Below are 19,859 nucleotides of genomic sequence, written 5' to 3' on the forward strand. Positions count from 1 at the left end.
CTCTAATTACATGCTTGATACATGACTGCACCTCTTATAGTGCCCTAGCTCTGAATTGCTTGTCATCTTTGATATTACAGTGCAGGCCTCGTGCTTTGGAAGTATATATTCTGCTGGCATGTAATTTACCGGCCTATTTGGTCAAACATTATATTCCAACGCACACACAGTTCATACTGCTCTCATCTCTTATTGCCTTTCTCTAGAATTGCTGATTCAAGTCTCCAAGCCAGCAGTCTTCACGGAAAACATGCACTACCCATTGCTTCTAGTTGTGTAAGTAACTTTATCCATTTTCTTGGTGTATGCAAACAGCCAAACAAGATTACTCTTTGCTAGCCATTCAGAGAAATGCCTCGTATGAAGGCCAAAGCTTTGAAATGTTAATTTGTAGACTACAGGTATCACAGTCTTCAATGGCACACCCTCACCAACATCCTGATGCAAATCAGGCTCTACCAATGTGCATTGTCAGCCCCTAGCCATTATCTGGATGCACAATGGTCCTATGATGCAATGGTCACTTCACTGGTTCCCCTTTGTAATAAAGTCACAGCATTCCCTTACTGAATATGAACGCTATGAAACTTCTCAGTTCTATAACTGATAGATGTAAGTCCACTTACATAGTCATAAGTCCCACACTGAATTCCAGCCTACAACTCCCAGATCTATCTAGCCTAGTATGGTCAACTCTGATCGGCAGCAGATCTCTAGGATTTCATGCAGAATTCTTTCCAATGACCTTTGTGGCCATTGATATTCCCTGAGTAGCTTCCATTCAAGCACTCACCAGCCTTGTTTAGCTTCCAAAATCAGACAAGACTAGATGAGTTAAGGATGGTATACAGTGGGATCTTGTTATCCGCTGGGGTTTGGTTCCAGGATTCCCCATGGATAACAAAATCTGTGGATGTTCAAGTCCCATTAAATACAATGGCAGAGCAAAATGGTGTCCCTTTATATAAAATGGAAAATCAAAGTTTGCTATTTGGAATTTATACTCTTTAAAAAATATATATTTTCAAGCTGTGGATGCTTGAATCCATGAATAAAAAATCTGTGGATAAGGAGGGCCAAGTGTATTATATTACCTGCCTCGATCCTCTGGAGAGGCGGGATACATATGTTTTCCAGTGAGCTGTGCCCTAGTGGGAGTCAGGGCAGACTCTGGCACATGTTGCCGGCATTTCTGACCCCCATTCCCACTATTAAACAGTTGCTTAATTGAGGTCCCTTCTTTTGCACATGATCAGAGCTGACAAATATTACTTTTTTTTTTGTACTGTTCCTAGCATTACTTTTGGGAAGTTGTAATCCCCAAAAGTAATGGTTGTAATTCAGTATGGGACCTACATCTTCATAAGTGGACTTACTTGTGAGGGAAACAGAATTGAGTATTTCACAATATCCATATTCACCTAGGGCAGTAGTCCCCAAACTGTGCTCTTTAAGAGATTTTGGACTTCACCTCCCAGAATCCCAGACTATTGGCCAACATGGCTGAGGCTTCTGGAAGCTGAAGTCCAAAATCTCTTAAAGGGGACCGCTGACCTAGGGGCTCCTGTGATTTTGGTGATTGGTTTTAATGGTACTTTTGAGAGTTGAAATAAGTATTTGGTGAGATATTGGGGGGGGGGATTTGGTGAGTTTTGGCCTAATGTTTGGGGAATTATCTTCGAGGCTTGTTGGCAACACCGATTACAACATACAAGCCAGTGTCTATTTCACAATGGTAGCCAGTGGCGTGACTGATGTGCCATGATCTTAATTTGCAGTGGAATACACCCTGAAACTGACTAGGAAATTCTAGAGTGCAATAGGAATTTTCAGTGTACATCAAAAGTTTCCAATGCATATCAGAAATACCCAGTGAGCATCAGAAGTGTCAAATTCACATGAGAAGTACCCTATGCTCATTAGTAGCACTAATGCACATCAGATGCACCTGGTGTGCATTGGATCTCTCTTGCTGGTGCTCGGATGCAAACCTTTTTGGTTCACTAACAGGGTTTTATTGCATTTCTGCAACATAGCTACACATTCATAAAGTTTCTAAACTCCAAGGCATGGTTGCCTCAGAATCAGCCTAAAGACATCTCAAAAGACAATCTGTCTTGTCACAAAGGCATTCACAAGTACATTAGGGATGGGTGAGAATTTCATTTGGTTGGGATCTTGTGGAGGTGGGGGAGAGACAGACAGACAGACAGACACAGACAGACAGACAGATTGCAAAAGAGATAACTTTCCAAAATTTGCACATTTCTTCATCAGTTTGATGAAAAGAACCTGAAATGTTATCCATTCAAATGCCTAAAGTCTGTGTACCCTCTTTTCTAATTGAAATAGAATGTGGATAGAGATGCAGATCTACATGAATTCCACTTTTGCTGCCAAAGACAAACAATTTTACCATTTTTTCTCTCACTTCAAGAAGTCATCAAAACCGGCATAATTTTCAAAGTTTATTCACTTCCTTTAGGCCCAAAAATGTACTTGTGGAGGTTTTGTGCAGAAAACAGATTTTCCTGTACAGAAATCAAATTTCCTGCACAGTATATAGCAATATTTTTTGCAGAAAACAGCATTGTTGCAAGAAAATACAAGGTTTTTTTCTACAGAAAATCTATTTTCTGTACAAAAAGACCAAATGCAGTTTGTTTGGTTTTTTTTTGTTTGTTTGTTTGTTTTTTGTTTTTGTAGAATGGATCCCAAACTGCTAAAAATTCTTACCTGTCTAGGGTTATCTTTGTCAGAGTTTCCCAACACTATTTTCTAACTGTTGCTCAAATATTCTCAAATATGCTTTCCATCCCTAGATATGGGGTGGTGAACTTTAAAGGAGCAATACAAGGTTCTGATTCTGTTGTGAGGATCAGAAAGAGAACCTTGTAATGAAGGTTCCTTTACAGTGTTCAGGCCTAATAACAATAATCTGTGAGACCTGAACTCTGGAGTCCCCATGAACAGAAGAATGCAGTCTTTAATATGACCACCTAGAATACCGCATACATTTGTAATAGTCTTAGTCTGAATGGTTGTTTTGGCCAGCATCTTCTAATTCTTCTTTGATGTGACCTTGGACCTTTGCAAAGCAGTTGAGCTTAAAAAGAAAGAATATCAAAGGATGTTGTAGTGGTGTTTTGGTTTGCTTTTGCTTTTCTTTCACGTTGCAAGCTAAAGAGGGAGCAATGACATTGCTCAAGTATTCCAAAATGTCACCCTGAAGCTTGCTAGAAGGAAGGACAAAAGCTCTACCATGAAGCCTGCAGTTACATCACATCAGAATGATCTCTGGGGAAATGCGTTTCATTATACAAGTGCTTGAGGAAGATTGCTACTCATCAAGCTAACAACACTTGATTAGGCTGCCTCCGAATGAGGATGCACTGCTGGGTTGCGCGTTGAATGAATGCAAATCAGCAAAGTCACACATGAGGGAAAGGAAAGAAAACATACACACACAACACAGAGCCAAGCTAGATTTCTTGTCTTACTAACAGCTGCCAAAAGGATAGGAGTCGGGTAACAATGTGTAGCTTTGATGCCTTTAAGATTTCCTTGTTTTCTTCTGCTTGCAGACTAACGTGGCCAATTCCCTATCCTTTCTTGCAGCTCTTACGTGGTTATTTACTGGAATATGTATTTGGTTGTTGACCAGTCAAGATATTTTGCTTTCTGGTGAATGGACAGGATGACAGAGGAGGCAGTTGGGGCAGAGGCAGAAACAAACTGGAGGAGCAGCTGAATCTTGTTTCATCCCTGACTGTGGGATGGTCTCCTCATTGTCCTTAGACAACAGCAGAATGGTTTAGAGCAGTCTTCTTATGCTGCTTGATATGGTGGACCAGCAAATGGATTAGTACCATATTTGTGCCCATTGATTATAATCATTTTTTTCATTCCTGGAAACTCTCCATAAACCAGCATCCAGTTATTTGTGGGTCAGCATCATCAAGAGACTAGCACTTTGAGTAGCACTAGTTTGGAACAATGGTTCTCAAATTCTGGTCCTTCAGACATTTGGGACATTGAGTCCCAGAATTCCTGAGTATTGGCTATACTTAGTTTTTTGTGGGTTTTTCAGGCTATGAGGCCATGTTGTAGAAGAGTTTATTCCTGACATTTCACCAGCAGCTGTGGCTGACATCTTCAGAGAATGCTGACATGGAATAGAGTGAGGTGTATATACTGTAGGGTGAGAGGAAGCAATTTACATGTTAATTTGTGTATTCTATGGTTGAATGGCAAGGTCTCAGGGTCTATTTAAATAGTGATCCATTGTCTGCTGGGAAACCCCCCTGACCCTGGGTGGTTTTCATTTGCATTTGTTGGGTATTGATTTTGGTGTTTTTCAGGACTGATAGCAAAACTTTGTTTTACTTTCAGAGTTTCTTTTTTCCTGTTGAAGTTGTCTAGGTATCTGTGGATTTCAATGGCTTCTCTGTTCATTCTGACCTGATTATTGTGTGCATGGTCCAGAATTTCAGTGTTTTCAACAGCATTTTATGCCCATGATGGTTTATAATGTGTCATGCTACTGCTGTGCAAGACAGGTCACGTGGTGCACACAGGTCTTTCCTCCATTCAAAGGGAAGGCCAGGGTACTTGCCCCCTAAGGCAGTGGTCTCATTCTGTCTTACTCAGAGTAGGGCCAGCTTTGTTGCTAGCTGGCTTTTAGGCCCATTACAAACGGGCGTAAAGTACGTCCTGGGGACGTACTAGGGTTAGGCAAAGTGCATGCCTTACACACGCACCTAACCCTAATACGTCCCCAGGATGTAAAAAATGGCGGTGTCCATTCCACACGGGGGCCACCATTACGACGTCACGAACGTGCTGCCTCCAAACAGAGCAGCGCAGACATGACGTCTTTGCGCCGTGGGAGGGCGCATAGAGCGCCCTTTCCGCAGCGCACGAAGGAGCTCTGAAACGGAGCTCCTTCCGCAGTTTGCATCGCTGGCGCAGCCTTTAGACAGCTGCGCCAGCAACGCGGAGGAGAAAGGCCCCTTTCTTCTCCTCCCCGCCGCCGTCGGGTGTCCTTGGGGCATGAAGCCCCAAGGACACCCCTTTCCAGGCCACGGGGAAGCGGTCTGGAAAGAGGCGGATCGGGGCCTTGGAGGCTGCCGTTCTGGTAGCTGAGGCCCCGATCCGGCGGGGAAAGGAGCGCCTACAGGCCACCCCAAACAGGCGGTCTGTAACGTGCCTTAGACTCCATTAAAAGTGCTAGTTTAAGCTTTAAAGCCATAAATCAAGTGGGAATCATATGATTCCCCCAGATGCTGTTGAGCTACAGCTCTTAGCAACCCCAGCCGGCAGAGCCAAGAGATGCTGGAATTTGCAGTCAGACAACATTTGGTTCACCACATGATTACGAACTATGCCTGGGTGAGTATGTCTGGTCAGTGGTTTCTCCACTGAAGGTTATTATAGAAAATATTAGAACTGCCTTTTCTGGTATGTCTCCATTCTCCAAATCTGTTTTCTCAAAATATCTAAAAGTTTAAACTCATTTGCAGAAAGAGAAGCCAGTTGGACCGGATCTTGTGTTTTCCTGCATTATGAGTAAAGTTCAGGCTAGCTTGAGTAGACTTACACATAACATTAACAATACATTCTCCTTAAAGTATTTGGCTTTCAGTATTAAAACACATATGGTGAAATATAAGATAAAGAGTATGTTACAACATTTAGAAGAATTATTACCGGTAGAGTAGTTTCCTCTTAACCAGCGAGTGCCACAATTTGCACAATATTTTATAAGAAGAACTGCTACTAAATTTTAAAGTAAAATCTTTTAAAAGTAAGTTTATTTAAACACTGGGATAGCATCAGTATAAAAGAAACAGCCTTATAAAAGAAACGTACAAAATGTTTGCCTCTATAATTTAAAACGACCACGAGCCCTTTTCTCATTATGTATCAATTTAGATTTGAGTTAAGTACCATCAGTTTTGAAACCCTGCACACCTCACACTGGAGACAATATTTTATGATACACTGTGTTATAATGATGATGTTTAAGGAGTTCTTTTGATAGACAGCTACATGCCTTTTATTGTAATTTAGTTTTGTTTCCTCCCTTGAGGCACTTTTTCAGGATGAAGGGAGATAACAATGAAAAATAATGGAATGAAATTACTTCTGACAATCATGCCAGAGACACCATCCATTGTCTTTCAAAATCTGAAGTGAACCCAGTCATCTGCATTTTTCTTAGTGTGGCCTATGGCTAGAATTGCCCTAAAGAAATTAAAACCTGACAGCTTGGCTTGTCAAAGAAACATGTCAAGAATCACTCAACATTGTTTTTAATGTATCTATGTGGCAGCATATGTGTAAAAAAACAGATAAGCTTGACCCCATTAAAAAAATGTCAATACCTGTTATGCAGCCACATGGAAAAATGTGTTTCACACATTAAACAAGCAGGGCAACTGGAAGATCTTGTGAGCTCTTAACTTCCTGAACTTCTGTGTATAATGGGGATGTGAATCTTCACTAAGTTTCTTCTCAAAGGTAGCAGTGAGTAATTTCCAACAATTTTCTTCCTATTGCAAAAAAGTCTGAAAGCTACACAGTTTTCAAAGGCTATTTACAATTCAAGACTTACTCTGAACAAAATTTCCACATGGTTGTTTTGTACAGAAAAGACACATGGTAATTTGCACCTAAAACAGGATCTTTCTGTGCAGGAATTAATACTTCTCTGATGAAATAGTATTTTCCATGAATAAAATGCTTTCTCCTACGCAGAATGTGCTGTTTTCAGCGCACCAACAACCACATGTGAATTTTGTGCAGAATAGATGGTGTCTGAAAATTATCTGTTCAACTTCAATGGAATTGATAATTTGATAATTTTGATAATTTTCAGACACACTGTAAATTCTGAAATGGTTCTCATCAGTCCAGGATTCCTCTTGTCAGTGTTTCTCCTCATTGCAAAAGCATGTTTTTCAACAATTTATTCTCTCCATCCCAACTGTATTATCTGCCAATAGTGTCCCAGTCGATGAGATAGGCCCCATGTGAGCAGCCATTATGGGTGGGCACAAGTACTCCTGTTCCTGGTGTGATTCAGAAGTAGAAAAACAGGAACAGATGCTCACAGACATTAAGGAAGGAACATAGGGAGCCGGTTGGATTATTTGCCCTGCTAAGCAGTATTTACTCTAGCTGGAAGTGGTGACTATATGGTCTGTGGGAGTGGCCCCTGTTTTGTCACCTACCTCTCAGTCTTTTAACTGGTGATACCAGGGATTGAATTTAGAATCAGTATGAAAAGCATGTTGGTGTTAATGCTAGCTAGAGAGTTCAAGGAATCATAGTCCAATAAAGGAACTTTTCAGAATTCTGCCAGTATGTGCTCCACCACTGAGCTATGTATCCTTCTCTTCACATTGGCTTGAATTGTTAACCATCCTCTGCTATCCATATATATATAATGATGAAATTCCCTTGTTTTGTTCTTATTTTCAGCGATGGAACACCTGGTACACAGAGTGTGACAGACAAGTTTGAAGTGAACTGGGAAAGCGTTGTGGTCAGTTCTCATAGTGCCATTGTAATGAAGTTTGATGGCCGTGGAAGTGGATTCCAAGGAACCAAGCTGCTACATGACATTAAGAGGAAACTGGGCCTTTTAGAAGAGAAGGACCAAACAGAAGCCGTCAGGTGAATGCCATAGTCCTTGTGGAACTGAATTCATTTTGTAATTGTATCTTTTAAATAATGGCTGGCATCCTGTTGGGTATTCACAGTCATTGTAAACTGACTTATGGATTGTGATGTTGTGCAACACTAATAGTCTCTGAAAGGAAGCAGAAGTACAGCTACACCACCAGGTGTCCTGTGCCTTGTGATCCAGCAACATGGCCATTGCACAATTGTCCCTCTTGCAAAATGGGACACATTGTAAAAAAGAACACATAGCATTCCAAAAGCCCTGTTATGCATTAGTACATCTTGCACAATGCCTCATTGGGCACCATCACAATTCACAAGCATGGTTATGTATCATGTCAGATCCATCATCATAAAGTTACACATCGTAGGCTCTGATCTCAGCCAGTGTCTTTGAAAGGGTTTGTTAAAACCAGAGCCTGGAAAAACTATTGCTCTTGACTGCAACTTACAGAATGCTGAAGGCAATGCAGTCCAAAAAAGACTTTTTCCCAAAAAAATATTTCTGCTTTGCCATAACAATAATGGGGGCAATACAAGACAAACTGATCAGCTCAAGTTGCCTTTCTGGTGATCAATATCTATTGGACTATAGTCACCATTCTCCCCAGTTAGCATGGCTGGCTGGGCTGGGGCTGATGGGAGGTGTGATGCAAATACATCTTGAGATAGCCAGCTTGAGAAGGCTGAGTTCATGCCAACAAACAAAGCTTATGCTTTATGCAACTGATGCTTTTATATACTGAATTGAAATATGGGCATCATTAGCATTACTCTCTGTAAGCTGCTGTATTTAAGGCCACTCTAAGATAATTAAGTTGTCTTTGTTGTTTGTTTTTCTCACAGAAAAATGCTGCAAAATACATTTATTGATAAGTCTCGAGTCGGTGTGTTTGGAAAGGTGAGTGCCTTTGACATCACTGCTTTCAGCTCTAGCTTGCTTAAGAATTGAGATCTGCATCTTGATGGATTGGCTGTGTCTAACCAAGATTTATTATGATTCTCTTTTTAACAACAGTACATTGTTTGTTGCTCCAGAGGATGAGAGCCCTGATGTTTTAAATCACAATGTCAACCAGCATTTTCTTGTAAATCCTGCCTTGAAAGAGCAGAGTGATTGCTTCTCAGAAGGTGCTGGGAAGTGAGGATTTCCACCATCATCTTCTTTCTTTTTAATGTCAATTCCCAGCTAATATTTGCTCTTCCTTTTGCAGCTTCTTGAATCATGGTAGAAATTGATTCAAGCCTAGAAAATGATTGCTGATTTGCATTTCAGAGGATGCTTGGCTGAACCTCAATAAAAGGAGAATAATTAATTTTAAGCCAAGGATGATGGTGGTGGTAGTGATGGTGATTTATGAATCTCTATTTGAAGATGGCCAAGAAGACCAACTGCATTCCAGCTATTCAGGCTCTATTCTCTTCTTATATTGGAACAGGGACAGTTAACTGTGATGGGTCTGTCAATCGATTTTCTGCTGCTGGGACCCTACATGCCACCCAAACTGTCCAAAATGCTAATAGGGAAGAATTTTTTAAAAATCTAGAACTCCATTTCTGATTTTGAAAGAAAAACTGGGTATGAGATGCTGCATCAGGAAACAAAGCTGTAGAGACACAACTTGAGCTCAGTAGCTATGGCTGCAATCCACACTTTGTTCTGGTGCCACAACAAACTACCATTCCCAGAATTCCATAGGATTGAGCTGTGGCAGTTAAAGTGATGTCAAACTGGATTATTTCTACAGTGTGGGTGCAGCCTACATCTCCCAACTGGTGTCTTTCAGCAGTACATCCCCTGCTGTCAAATGGGGTGATTTTTCTCTTGGGAGGTTCACGACAGTATTTTTGCCATGGATCAGGGATGTGATATTAGCCAGGTTCAGTGCTGTACCTATTCACCAATCTTGCAAGCTCAATGTGTTTCTTTAAGAACAAAAGTGATTAAGCACTGAGGGAAGAATGGAGAAGATGAACATTGCTGAGTACACTCCCACAATCTTCTCCAGACATAAGCAATGAGCAAGTGCACTATTGTGGTGCCAAGACATATTTTTTTACTCTAGCTACAGTATCCCTGTGTTCAAAATCACTGATGCTGAGGGGTGTTAAAGAGCCCTTGATTATGTAAATCAGACATTTGCATGCCTAGCCTGATTAATGTATTGGAGTGATTCTTCCTTTTTTCTAAATTTGTAATTTGGGCCTAAATTAAATTGCTAATTCCCCAATAGAGTACACCTATTGAATAAATAGGATTTATATAAGTACAGTATTGACTTCCCATTCAGTGGTCCTTCTTGGGACCAGCAGAGGTGGGAATCACATGGCCTTCCAGATGCTGTCGGACTGCAACTCCCAGCATTCCTCGCCATTTACTATCCTGGCTAGCTAGGGCTTCTGGGAGTTGCAGTCCAACAATATAAGGAGGACTACTTGATTTTAGGCTGTGGTCTTTTTATTTAGCAATTGGCTTAGCCCCTGGCATATAATTGTAGCCTGTAATGGGGGAGGGGGGATTAAAAATTGAAAAAATTGAAACTTTAATTTTTATTTAAAAAACTGGGGTGTCTTTTTTCTCCTCCCACTGAGCCTCACTCCACTCACACCATCTCCTCAGCATTTTAAAGAGACACAGGCAAATGCCACAGCCCATTTCTAGCAAAATGTCTGAGGAGCAGTGGCGTCACCCCCTTAGAATTTCACCTGGTGTGGTGTGCACCCTCCACACCTCCTAGTTTGGGGCTATTTGAGGGCCGCATCTCCATTTAGAGCTCTTAGATATTCTGGAGATGTTCTTCTCTCTGCCCTACCACCTTCTCAGTCTTGTTTTATATGAACAAGGGAGAGGGCTTTCTTGGTGGCTGCTCCCAAACATTGGAACTCCCTCCCTTGGGAGGCCAAAATGACTCCATTCTTGTTCTCCTTCCTCTAGCATTCTTGTGCCATCAGGATTTTAGAATATAATGGGATCAGTTTTTAATTATCTTCTGTGCTGTGCTGTTTTATGGTTTGTATTGCCTTTTAATAAATGTTAATGTCTATAATTGTAAATTATTTCATTGTCTTTTATATAACTTTTGTGTATGCTATTTTTAATCTGTAATGTTTTTAAATACTTTATAAGCTGCCTTGAGTCTCATTATTGGCAGTATATAAATAGGTTAAATAAGAATTTAAAATGATATTTCATATTGAAAAGCATTGAGCAAGATAGCAGCTGCTTCTCAAAATGGCACCATTGCCTAGGCGTCCCTCAGCCTCCCATTTTATCTTCTTGCATTTCAGGATTATGGAGGCTATTTGAGCTCTTACATTCTTCTTTCGGGAGAAGAAAATAAGGAGCCACTTTTCCAATGTGGTGCTGCTCTATCACCACTGACAGACTTCAGATTATATGGTAAATATGGATCCCATCAGATCAATGGATACAAAGGCATCTATTCTGTGGCTCAGCGACTACAGTCATTATTACTGGGCTCCAGGAATCTAAGCTATTCTTGCTTTTGCCTCAGGAACAAGCCCTTCTAGCCCTTAATGAAAAATTTGCTCTGAAGCACACAGACAATGAAATCTCTAGGCTTAGGATCCTGTGAGGAATGAGTGTGCTTTTCTTTACCCTGTATAGCTTCACATATACCTCTGTGACTAACAGGCAACATAAATTATCTTTTTCTACCCTCTACTAGTTTAATACCTCTTGCCATCTTGACCATACTCTGATGTTGCTTGGCCATACATGTCCCAGTTTTCATATGGGAACTGATGGAGGGTATGAGATTGCCAGAGTGAAAACTGCAGATGGTTCCTATACCTTTCACTGTTGTGCAAAAAAGGGAATTTCTGCAGGAATTGCTTGTCATGCAGCCAGTAACACCTGTTGAATTTCCCTCTTCTACACCAGCCGTCTCCTGCTTTTCAGTCTGATAACCCTTGGAAAGTATGCTACAGCTCATCTTTTCCAGTCAGTTTTGTGTAATTCACAGCAAAAAGAAGATTGTGTACTAGGTTCAGTTGTGTGTGTGCTGTGTGCCTTCAAGTCATTTCTGACTTAAGGCGATCCTAAGGCAAACCTTATCATGGGTTTTTCTTGGCAAGCTTTGTTCAGAGGAGGTTTGCCATTGTCTTACCCTGAGGCTGAGAGAATGTGACTTTTCCAAGGCCATCCAGTGGGTATCATGGCAAGATGAGACTTGTACCCTAGGAATTGAGTTGTAGTCCAGCACTCAAACCACTAGGCCATGCTTGCTCCAGATCCTTAGATTCAAATATTCTGTGGTGGGAAAGCCAAATGCTGTTCATGTGGACTCTTCCTTAATTTTTGCAATAACTTTATTCCTGCATCCTGTCACTGGCCTCTGTGCAGGTTAAGTGAGCCCTTCTGTCACCTGTTTCCAGGATCCATAATGTTTGTTTGTTTATTTAATTACTTGTTGGGTCTAAATGGCATGCTTCACTACAAGTATTCTGTTACCCAAAAAAGTGGGGGATGGACTTAAGGTCTCTGCCAGCAATGTCAATGTCTCTTTTGAATGTTGGGGAATTAATTATCTTAAAACGAGGCATGCATGAGGTGAGTAATTAACTAGAATATTTGTATACCTGTTTACACTAGTACTCATGACAAGGAAAGACTCCCATTTGAAATAAATATGATGTTTTATTTAAAAAAACATGCAAACAGACAAGGATTTACTCAATCTCAATAGTCACACCAGGTTACAGAAATGAAGATTGCAGAAGATTAAGAAAGGGTATATTTACCAATCTAGCAGAGAACTGTCTGCTGAAGACTTGGACAGCATCTGAGGATACACTGGGGAAAGTGATCCAAAATAACTAGGGTTGTTGGGGGATTATACCCAAAAACCTGCTCTTAGGGTATGTGTTGTATACCCAAAAGTCTTGATGACCTTCCAAAGGAAAGATCAAACTGGTCCGGAAAACATAATGATTTTTAGTACCAAGGTGTCAGTGCATTGATGCATCTGAAACAATCTTTTGATCATCAGACAGGCAGGGGAAATGTAGGGACTTCAAAGAGGGTAAGGTCTGTCTGTTTTGACAAATGCCTTCCTCTGTTTCCTTCACTTCTTTTGTCATAAGAAATGCAACATTCCCCCTACCTGTTTATTTTGTATGTTTAGTATAATCCATCAATGCTTGTCCTTTTGTTCTGTCTAAGCCTGGTATTCCCTGGTCAGCCTGATCTCAACACAGGTGCATTTCTTGCTACTTTGGGTCACTGTGATTCCCAAAATATGTATCATCATGCTCCATGCTCCATGCTAGATATTAATTATGAAAAACCCATATCCAGCTGGAAGGGTGGCTCACAGCAAGAGTCAAATCTATGCAACAATTTAAAAAGTTGATAAAATACAGTCACATGAAAACTTTGGAACAAAAATAAAGCAATATGGCCAGGCAGAACACCCTGGGTAGAAGGCTCCCTAATCTGAGAGCAACCGCCTACACCACTATTCCACCCATTCCCAGTTCACAGAACTGGGTAGGTCTTCAAATTATAATCTCAGTGCACAGAGTAAGTAGTATGCACAGGGCTTTTCAATCCTTGGTCAATGGCGTTTAATCCATCTTAATCTGTCCAAATATTTAAAAGAAGAAGAAGAAGCAAAAAATTTCTAGCCCTTTAAAAGGAAGAAGTAAAAAAAAAAATCTAGCCTTTGGACCAAAGAGAAAAGCCTTTGGTTTAATTTCTTTTTAAAACATTGTTATTATCTGAAGCTCTGGTATAATCCTAGTAACAGTGCCTAACTTGTTTTTCTTTGTTTCTTTCCAGCTTCAGCCTTTTCAGAAAGATATTTGGGATTACAAGGGATTGACAATAAAGCATATGAGGTAACGGCATGGATCACCCTGCTGACAGCAGAAGCATCTATTTTTAGGACCAATGCAAGATGTAGTTTAGCTTTTCTGTTCTGCCTTCTTGAGTGCTGCTTGAGAGTTGAAAATGTGGAGAGGAGGATAAGTTAAAACCGCTTGTCTTAAAAAGACATCTGTGGATTTTGGCATGGACCATGTGTTGTGTTTTATTCACTTGCTTTGTTGTTTAAGATATAAATACATTTCTGTATAGCAAAACATTCATAAAGTGGCTTCAAAAAAACTGAAACATTGCAAAATCAAAATCACAAAGAAGTAAAGCCATAATAAAAACTGTACTGGAAAAGCATGCAGATTTTACTGAGCAGCATTAAGTAACATCAATGTCAATATTTTAAAATATTAGAAAAAGTTTTAAACTGGTACCTAAATTTAAGCAAAATGGAAGAGTGTTCCACAGAAAGAGTTCCACTACAGAAGGGCCTCTTCCAGAACCTTGGAAAGTTAACTTTTCAGATTAAAACACTGGACGGCCCTTGTGGTCTCTTCCAACTCCATGATTCTGTGATTCTAGTCCAACACTCTAACCACTACGCCATTCTGGTTTCATCTCAGATTGTATCCACCTAATGCCAGAAAGCAGAAGCATTTAGAGGCCCATGAAGACTTGTCTACACAGGCCAGAATGTTTCAGGCTGCTCCTGAAGTATTCTGGCCCCAGAGCTGCCCTGGATTCTCCCCATTAACTTCACACTCTGAAAGCAGGGGGTTGTCTACATGAGTGTCCCCACTCTGCTACCATACGTTGCTCTCTCAGAGGTCAGAAATGAAGTGCTCTGACTCTCAATCACATAGCTGAGCACCTTGTTGTGACCGCAGAGGGAGTGCCTCATGCCTGCAATGATGGCAAGCTCATATATGCTGATATTTGTGTGTTGCAATGAAAGCTGAAAGAGCTTAGAAAAGTTCTTTTTTGGACTGCAATTCCCATGCTGGCTGGGACAGTGGCATTACTAGGTTTGGCATCGCCCAGTGCAGCAACACATATGTCACCCTCCCATTGACTTCCTCCCATACCACACCATACCAAATTTTTTTTTACTAATGTTACCCTTAAATTGTAATTCTCATATATCACTGAATGTAATGGCAATAGTTGTGACATAAGCAAGGAGCAAAATAAAAATTATACCTTGAAATTACAATATCATATGCAGAGCCTAAATGTATTTACATGCAGTTTCATGTGGTTAAAGTGAAAATTTGGTAAAATGTGATTTAAAACATTAAAAAATTAAATTAAAAATTTAAATGTCCTTGGGTTGGGGCCTTCTGAGATCAATCATCCATAAACGTAACTTTTCTTTAAGAATTATTGGTACCAGTGCCTGAATGTAATATTGAATTTCCTTTGTGTTTTAATCTTCTCAGAGTACCAAACTGGCACACAGAGTGAGGTCAACGAAAGACCAAAAGTTTTTGATCATTCATGCAACTGCTGATGGTAGGCATTTACCCTAAGTGCCCACACTCAACACATCCTGAAATACTTATTTTGCTTTTCTCATTATTCTATATGCAATAATAACCCTGTCCTGATTTTACAGAGAAAATCCACTTCCAGCACACTGCTGACCTCATTACGCACCTAATTCGGGCAACGGCTAATTACAGCTTGCTGGTAACGTATTGTTGCATGATCACTCTCTTTTCCAAATGCAGCTGTTAAGTCTGCAGAACACTCTTTTGAATGTACGCAGTGGTATACAAAGTGATCATACAATCATAGATACATGAGTGTGGGTTATCCCACTTCTGCCACCACATGTAAGGAAGCACTACATTTCCTGCCTATATTACTTTTTTTTAAATGTTCTGTGGAACTCCCTGCCACAGTTTCTAATAAATGTTCTGAAATTAGAGCACTCCAGCCAAAGTGCCAGAGCCAAAGTAACACTTAAATTTGAGAGCATTTATGTGAAAATATTTTTTAAAATGCACTTAATAGAAATATGCTTGGTTATTTACTTTTGGTTGTGGGAAAATGCAATCAATTTGACTCTGAGCACCCACCCAACCTACATTCTCACCATTTCCACATTTTCCAGGCTCAAAGATGAATTCTTTGGGGTCATCAATACAGGAAGGAAGCTCCCAAACATTGCTTGAAAGATATCTAAATTCATAATGGCTGCATATTTATCTTATTCAGCTCGTGAGTCTGTTAGGAATATCCCATTTTTTTACTGTTGGAAAAGACACTCATGGAAAAGGAACATTTGATAATTCAGACTAGGCAGATCATTTGTTTTTAATTAACTTACTGTAAGAAAGAGCTTTCAGGCTATAGTTAATTCATCTTTATGATACCACACCCTTAAAATAGATTGATAAAACAGATCAGATGGATAGACAGAGAAATGGATAGATAAGATAAAACAGATAAAATCGATAAATGGATAACAAAAATAGAAGAGATGGATGAATAGCTAACTAGATTGACTGGACCGATCGATAGATATGGATAGATAGAATAGATTGAATGGATGGGTGGATGGATGGATGAATGGATGGCATATATTGGATTGCTAAATCTATCAGTGAATCAGTCTGAGAAGAATGAACCAAACAGGATGGTTTTTAACGATCCCATTCAGAGCTGTCTTCAGATTATTATTATTATTATTATTATTATTATTATTTATATACCGCTTTTCCAAAAGATCAAAGCAGTTTACATAATGTAGTTGAGAGTCATCATGATAAGTTAACCTGAGGTTTCAGGACCTCCTACTAATGCTCACCAAACACCCTTTCATTTAATAGTGAGGAGCTCTTTCTCATATCACAGCTCATACCATTCAGGAGGTAGAATTCAAGGGGATAGCCATGTCTGAGGCTGTAGACCCAAATCTACAAAAGCTCATGCTACCAACTCTTTTTCATGTTATTTATTTATTTATGGGATTTATATTCCACTTTTCTCCCCAAATGGTTTTCAAGCTGATTTACAGTAATTTAAAGGTGCTACAGGATCCCTATACATACCATTCAGGAGATCACACTGATCATTTATGTAGACCTTTAATGTGGAAGGGACCAAAAGGTCTGCTTCCATCTACTCAGGCTGCATCTTCAATGAAGAATTAATGCAATTTAACACTGCTTTATGTGCCATGGCTCAATGCTATGGAATTCTAGGATTTGTAGTTTTGCAAGACTTCTTCTTCTCTGCCAAAGAGCTTTGGTGCCACGACAAATCCCAAGATTCCATAGGATGGAGCTAGGACAGTTACAGCAGTATTGAACTGCATTAATTCTGCAGTACCTCAGTGGCATGCACCTAAATCTGGATACACCACCAGCACTACTACTCACAACCCCCTTCTTTCTTTTGCAGATATACCCCGATGAAGGCCATTACTTCAACAGTCCGGCCCTTGAGCAGCACTTGTACAAGTCCATTGTCAATTTCTTTGTGGAATGTTTCAAAGAACAAGACAGAGCCCCAGTAGTTGCAACGAAAGAAGATGAGGATGAAGATTAACCCTTCAGACTTGTGCTAAGAAGCACAAGGCTGTTTATAATAATAATATGCAACTGAATCTCTCTGTTTTCCCCCCTGGAGAAAGGAGTGTTAACATGAGCATGTATTTAACCAAACTGAAAAGGGAAAGCAGTGTGCCTGCTCGTTCTGGATCATGACTCCTTTCTTCCTAAATGGAAGAACATTTCAGCATGAAGAACTCCGCAGAAACTCAGCAGAACTCCATTTAAAACAAATGGAGTTTTTTAAAAAGAAGAGGAAGAGAGAAAAGGATCTGATCACCTTTCTTGCCACAAAGTGACTTCCGGAATAAGATGCTCAATCAGGAAACTGGACCTAGAAAGAGATTTCCCCTAAGATGACTCTGAAAAAGGCCCTTTGCATCAAAAGGGTTCAATCTGTAGGAATGGAAACCTGCCATCTGTCTGTGTTAGGGTTCCCTTAGTTAATGCCTCATTGTCTCAGATAAAACTACCAACCATGGAATAAAGATTATAGCACAATTATTTTTCAGAAGTACTGATACATGTGTTGTTTGCCCCATTGTCTTCTCATTTCAAAGAAGTGACCATTGCTACAGAACTGCTCAGCTAAGCAGAGGTTTCCTTTGTAGAAATCACAGCTGTAGTTACACTAACCTTTTAATTAAAGTTTGCATACTGTAGAAGTATTTTCTGTATATAGTTTTTAATTTCCTTTTTAGTTTAGCCTTGTACTGACTCTTAGTGCTGCAATGTATTCTGGGTAAGGAGAAGAAAATATTTAAACACAGTGAGTGGCATTAGAAAAAATGTCATTGCTTTAGATATCTTTCTACAATGCCCAGGAGTTTTGGAGTGCATTGGTTGCAACTTAATTTTCTGGATCCAGATTGTCACATAATAACAGCAAATATTTTGTCAAATGTTTAATTTTTTAAAAGGCACAGTTGTAATCGGAGATGGCAAGAGGCAAAGTATGCAGCCCAGTATTTGTCACCCCACATGGTTTAGGGTAAACCTGCCAGTCTGAAATGGAACACTGTAAAGCAGCAAGTTTCTAGTCCTCATTGCTGTGGATATTGCAGGGAAATACAAGAAATGGTTCGTAAAGGAGCAGCCAGTGCTTACAGGGACTGAGGACAGGACTTCCAGCCTCATGTGTGAGCTTCTTTGTGGGGGATATATGAATTGCCCCCTCAAATCTCCTTTAATTCTTCCTCTCCTTACCCTTTTTGCAACGCAGCCTCTACTGATTGTAATAACTCTAAAACTGCAAGTTTTACCTTTACAATACTATGTGCATTATAATCATTTGCTAAGCAACCTGCTTATTGGTATCAAATATTCTTGTGATGAGGAGAAATAAAGGATTGGGGGCTGCAATTTTCAACACACTCACACACACACACACACAGCCTCCCCAAGAGTTCTGGAGGAAAGACCAAAATAGTTTCATCCTATCCCTGACCATTTTGCATTCCTTGCACTTCCTCCCCTCCCCACTGTTGTTCCCTGTAAATTATTCTGACCAAATGTACAGCTAGTATGAATACTGTAGAATTCATTTTGTTGTATATAAAAGGAATGTAAGTCTATGATTTGTCAAGCCCCTGCCCACACACCGATCCAGTATTTCTTATGTCTTGTGTTCGGCATGCATGGAATAACACTCGTTTGCTTATTAAGATCCCTTAAAGGTATTCATTCAGACTCTTTATCAATCGTGTGCTTCTTTCTCAGATTGTTTTTGACAGCTTGAATGTCAGTGACAGATTTCTACATTTTTACCGTATGCTGTCGCTCAGACACCCCATCCCAGACAGCAACACACAATGTTGATCACAAGTCTTCTTCATTGTATCTCTGTTTTGTTTTAGGTTCAATCTGTTGGTAGTTGTTGGTAATTAGATCATTAAGGGAGATTAACCAGTAAAAACCAAACAGAAAAGGGTGGGTGGGGGAAACATCCTCATTGCGTTGTTCTTCCTTTCATAATTTACTGTCCATCGGAATTCATATGAACAAGATTTGCAGAATAACATGGCTTTCTTCAGCCAAATGCCAAATAGACCATGTGAATGCTACGTGTCTGGGTTTTGGTAATCTTTTGGACTGGTATGCCTGAACTGAATTTGAGCCAGGGGAGCTGACGGTCTGCTCTGTTTGTAAACTTTTGTAGAAGGAGAGCCCAGGAGTGGCATAGTAGTGTTTCTTCATCCATAAAAATAAAGCATTATTTTACCATCCAGGTTGCTATGTTCATTTTTTGTTTTAAAAAAAGTGGCCTTCATATGGGCGTCCCATCAACTAACCCTTATTCTTTGGTGTAACCTAAACTTGTAAATATTGGCTGAAATTCTGATAGCTGTACAGTGAATCTGTAATGATGGAACTATTTCTCTTGAGGTTATCCCACACCAAAGTCTGCCGTTGAAGCCAGCATCCTGTCTCACAGAGAGATTTCCAGGGCACAGCTGGATGCATCATCACTCATCACCACCACTCTCCAATACCTTGGAAATCCCTCTGTTGGGAGAACTGAAAAGGTAGGTTTGGGGGTCCACTTTTAGTTATTGCAATGTTGGAACACTGCAGTGTTGCAGTTTCTATCATTACAGTGTTGTAACGCTAGCCGTTGGGTTGGGATGGAAGAAATCATGTGGGCATAAGTATCCCTCCATCTGATGCCCCTATCTAGCTCATTCTATTTGGGATGGCCCTGTTCAATAACCCTTTTAACAACCTAGAGCAGCAACCGTACAAAAAGAGGGACAAGGAGGATTGCTTTCACGATT

The 19,859-nt window shown here is 40.1% G+C and overlaps 1 protein-coding gene across 4 annotated transcripts in view; it reads left to right on the plus strand.

Moving 5' to 3' along the window:
• DPP6 (dipeptidyl peptidase like 6) overlaps positions 1-19,310 on the plus strand; it is a 652,679-nt gene extending 633,369 nt beyond the window's left edge. For all 4 annotated transcript variants that reach the window (XM_042475464.1, XM_042475462.1, XM_042475463.1 and 1 more), the window contains exons 19-26: positions 207-276; positions 7,486-7,680; positions 8,536-8,590; positions 10,978-11,089; positions 13,493-13,551; positions 14,968-15,040; positions 15,144-15,217; positions 16,937-19,310. In XM_042475464.1, the coding sequence (XP_042331398.1) occupies positions 207-276; positions 7,486-7,680; positions 8,536-8,590; positions 10,978-11,089; positions 13,493-13,551; positions 14,968-15,040; positions 15,144-15,217; positions 16,937-17,083 (785 nt within the window). In that variant the 3' untranslated portion in view covers positions 17,084-19,310. The remainder of the gene's footprint in view (positions 1-206; positions 277-7,485; positions 7,681-8,535; positions 8,591-10,977; positions 11,090-13,492; positions 13,552-14,967; positions 15,041-15,143; positions 15,218-16,936) is intronic.
• Positions 19,311-19,859: the final 549 nt, after the last annotated feature.

The sequence above is a fragment of the Sceloporus undulatus genome, chromosome 6 (assembly GCF_019175285.1).
Source record: "Sceloporus undulatus isolate JIND9_A2432 ecotype Alabama chromosome 6, SceUnd_v1.1, whole genome shotgun sequence".
Classification (NCBI taxonomy): Eukaryota; Metazoa; Chordata; class Lepidosauria; order Squamata; family Phrynosomatidae; genus Sceloporus; species Sceloporus undulatus.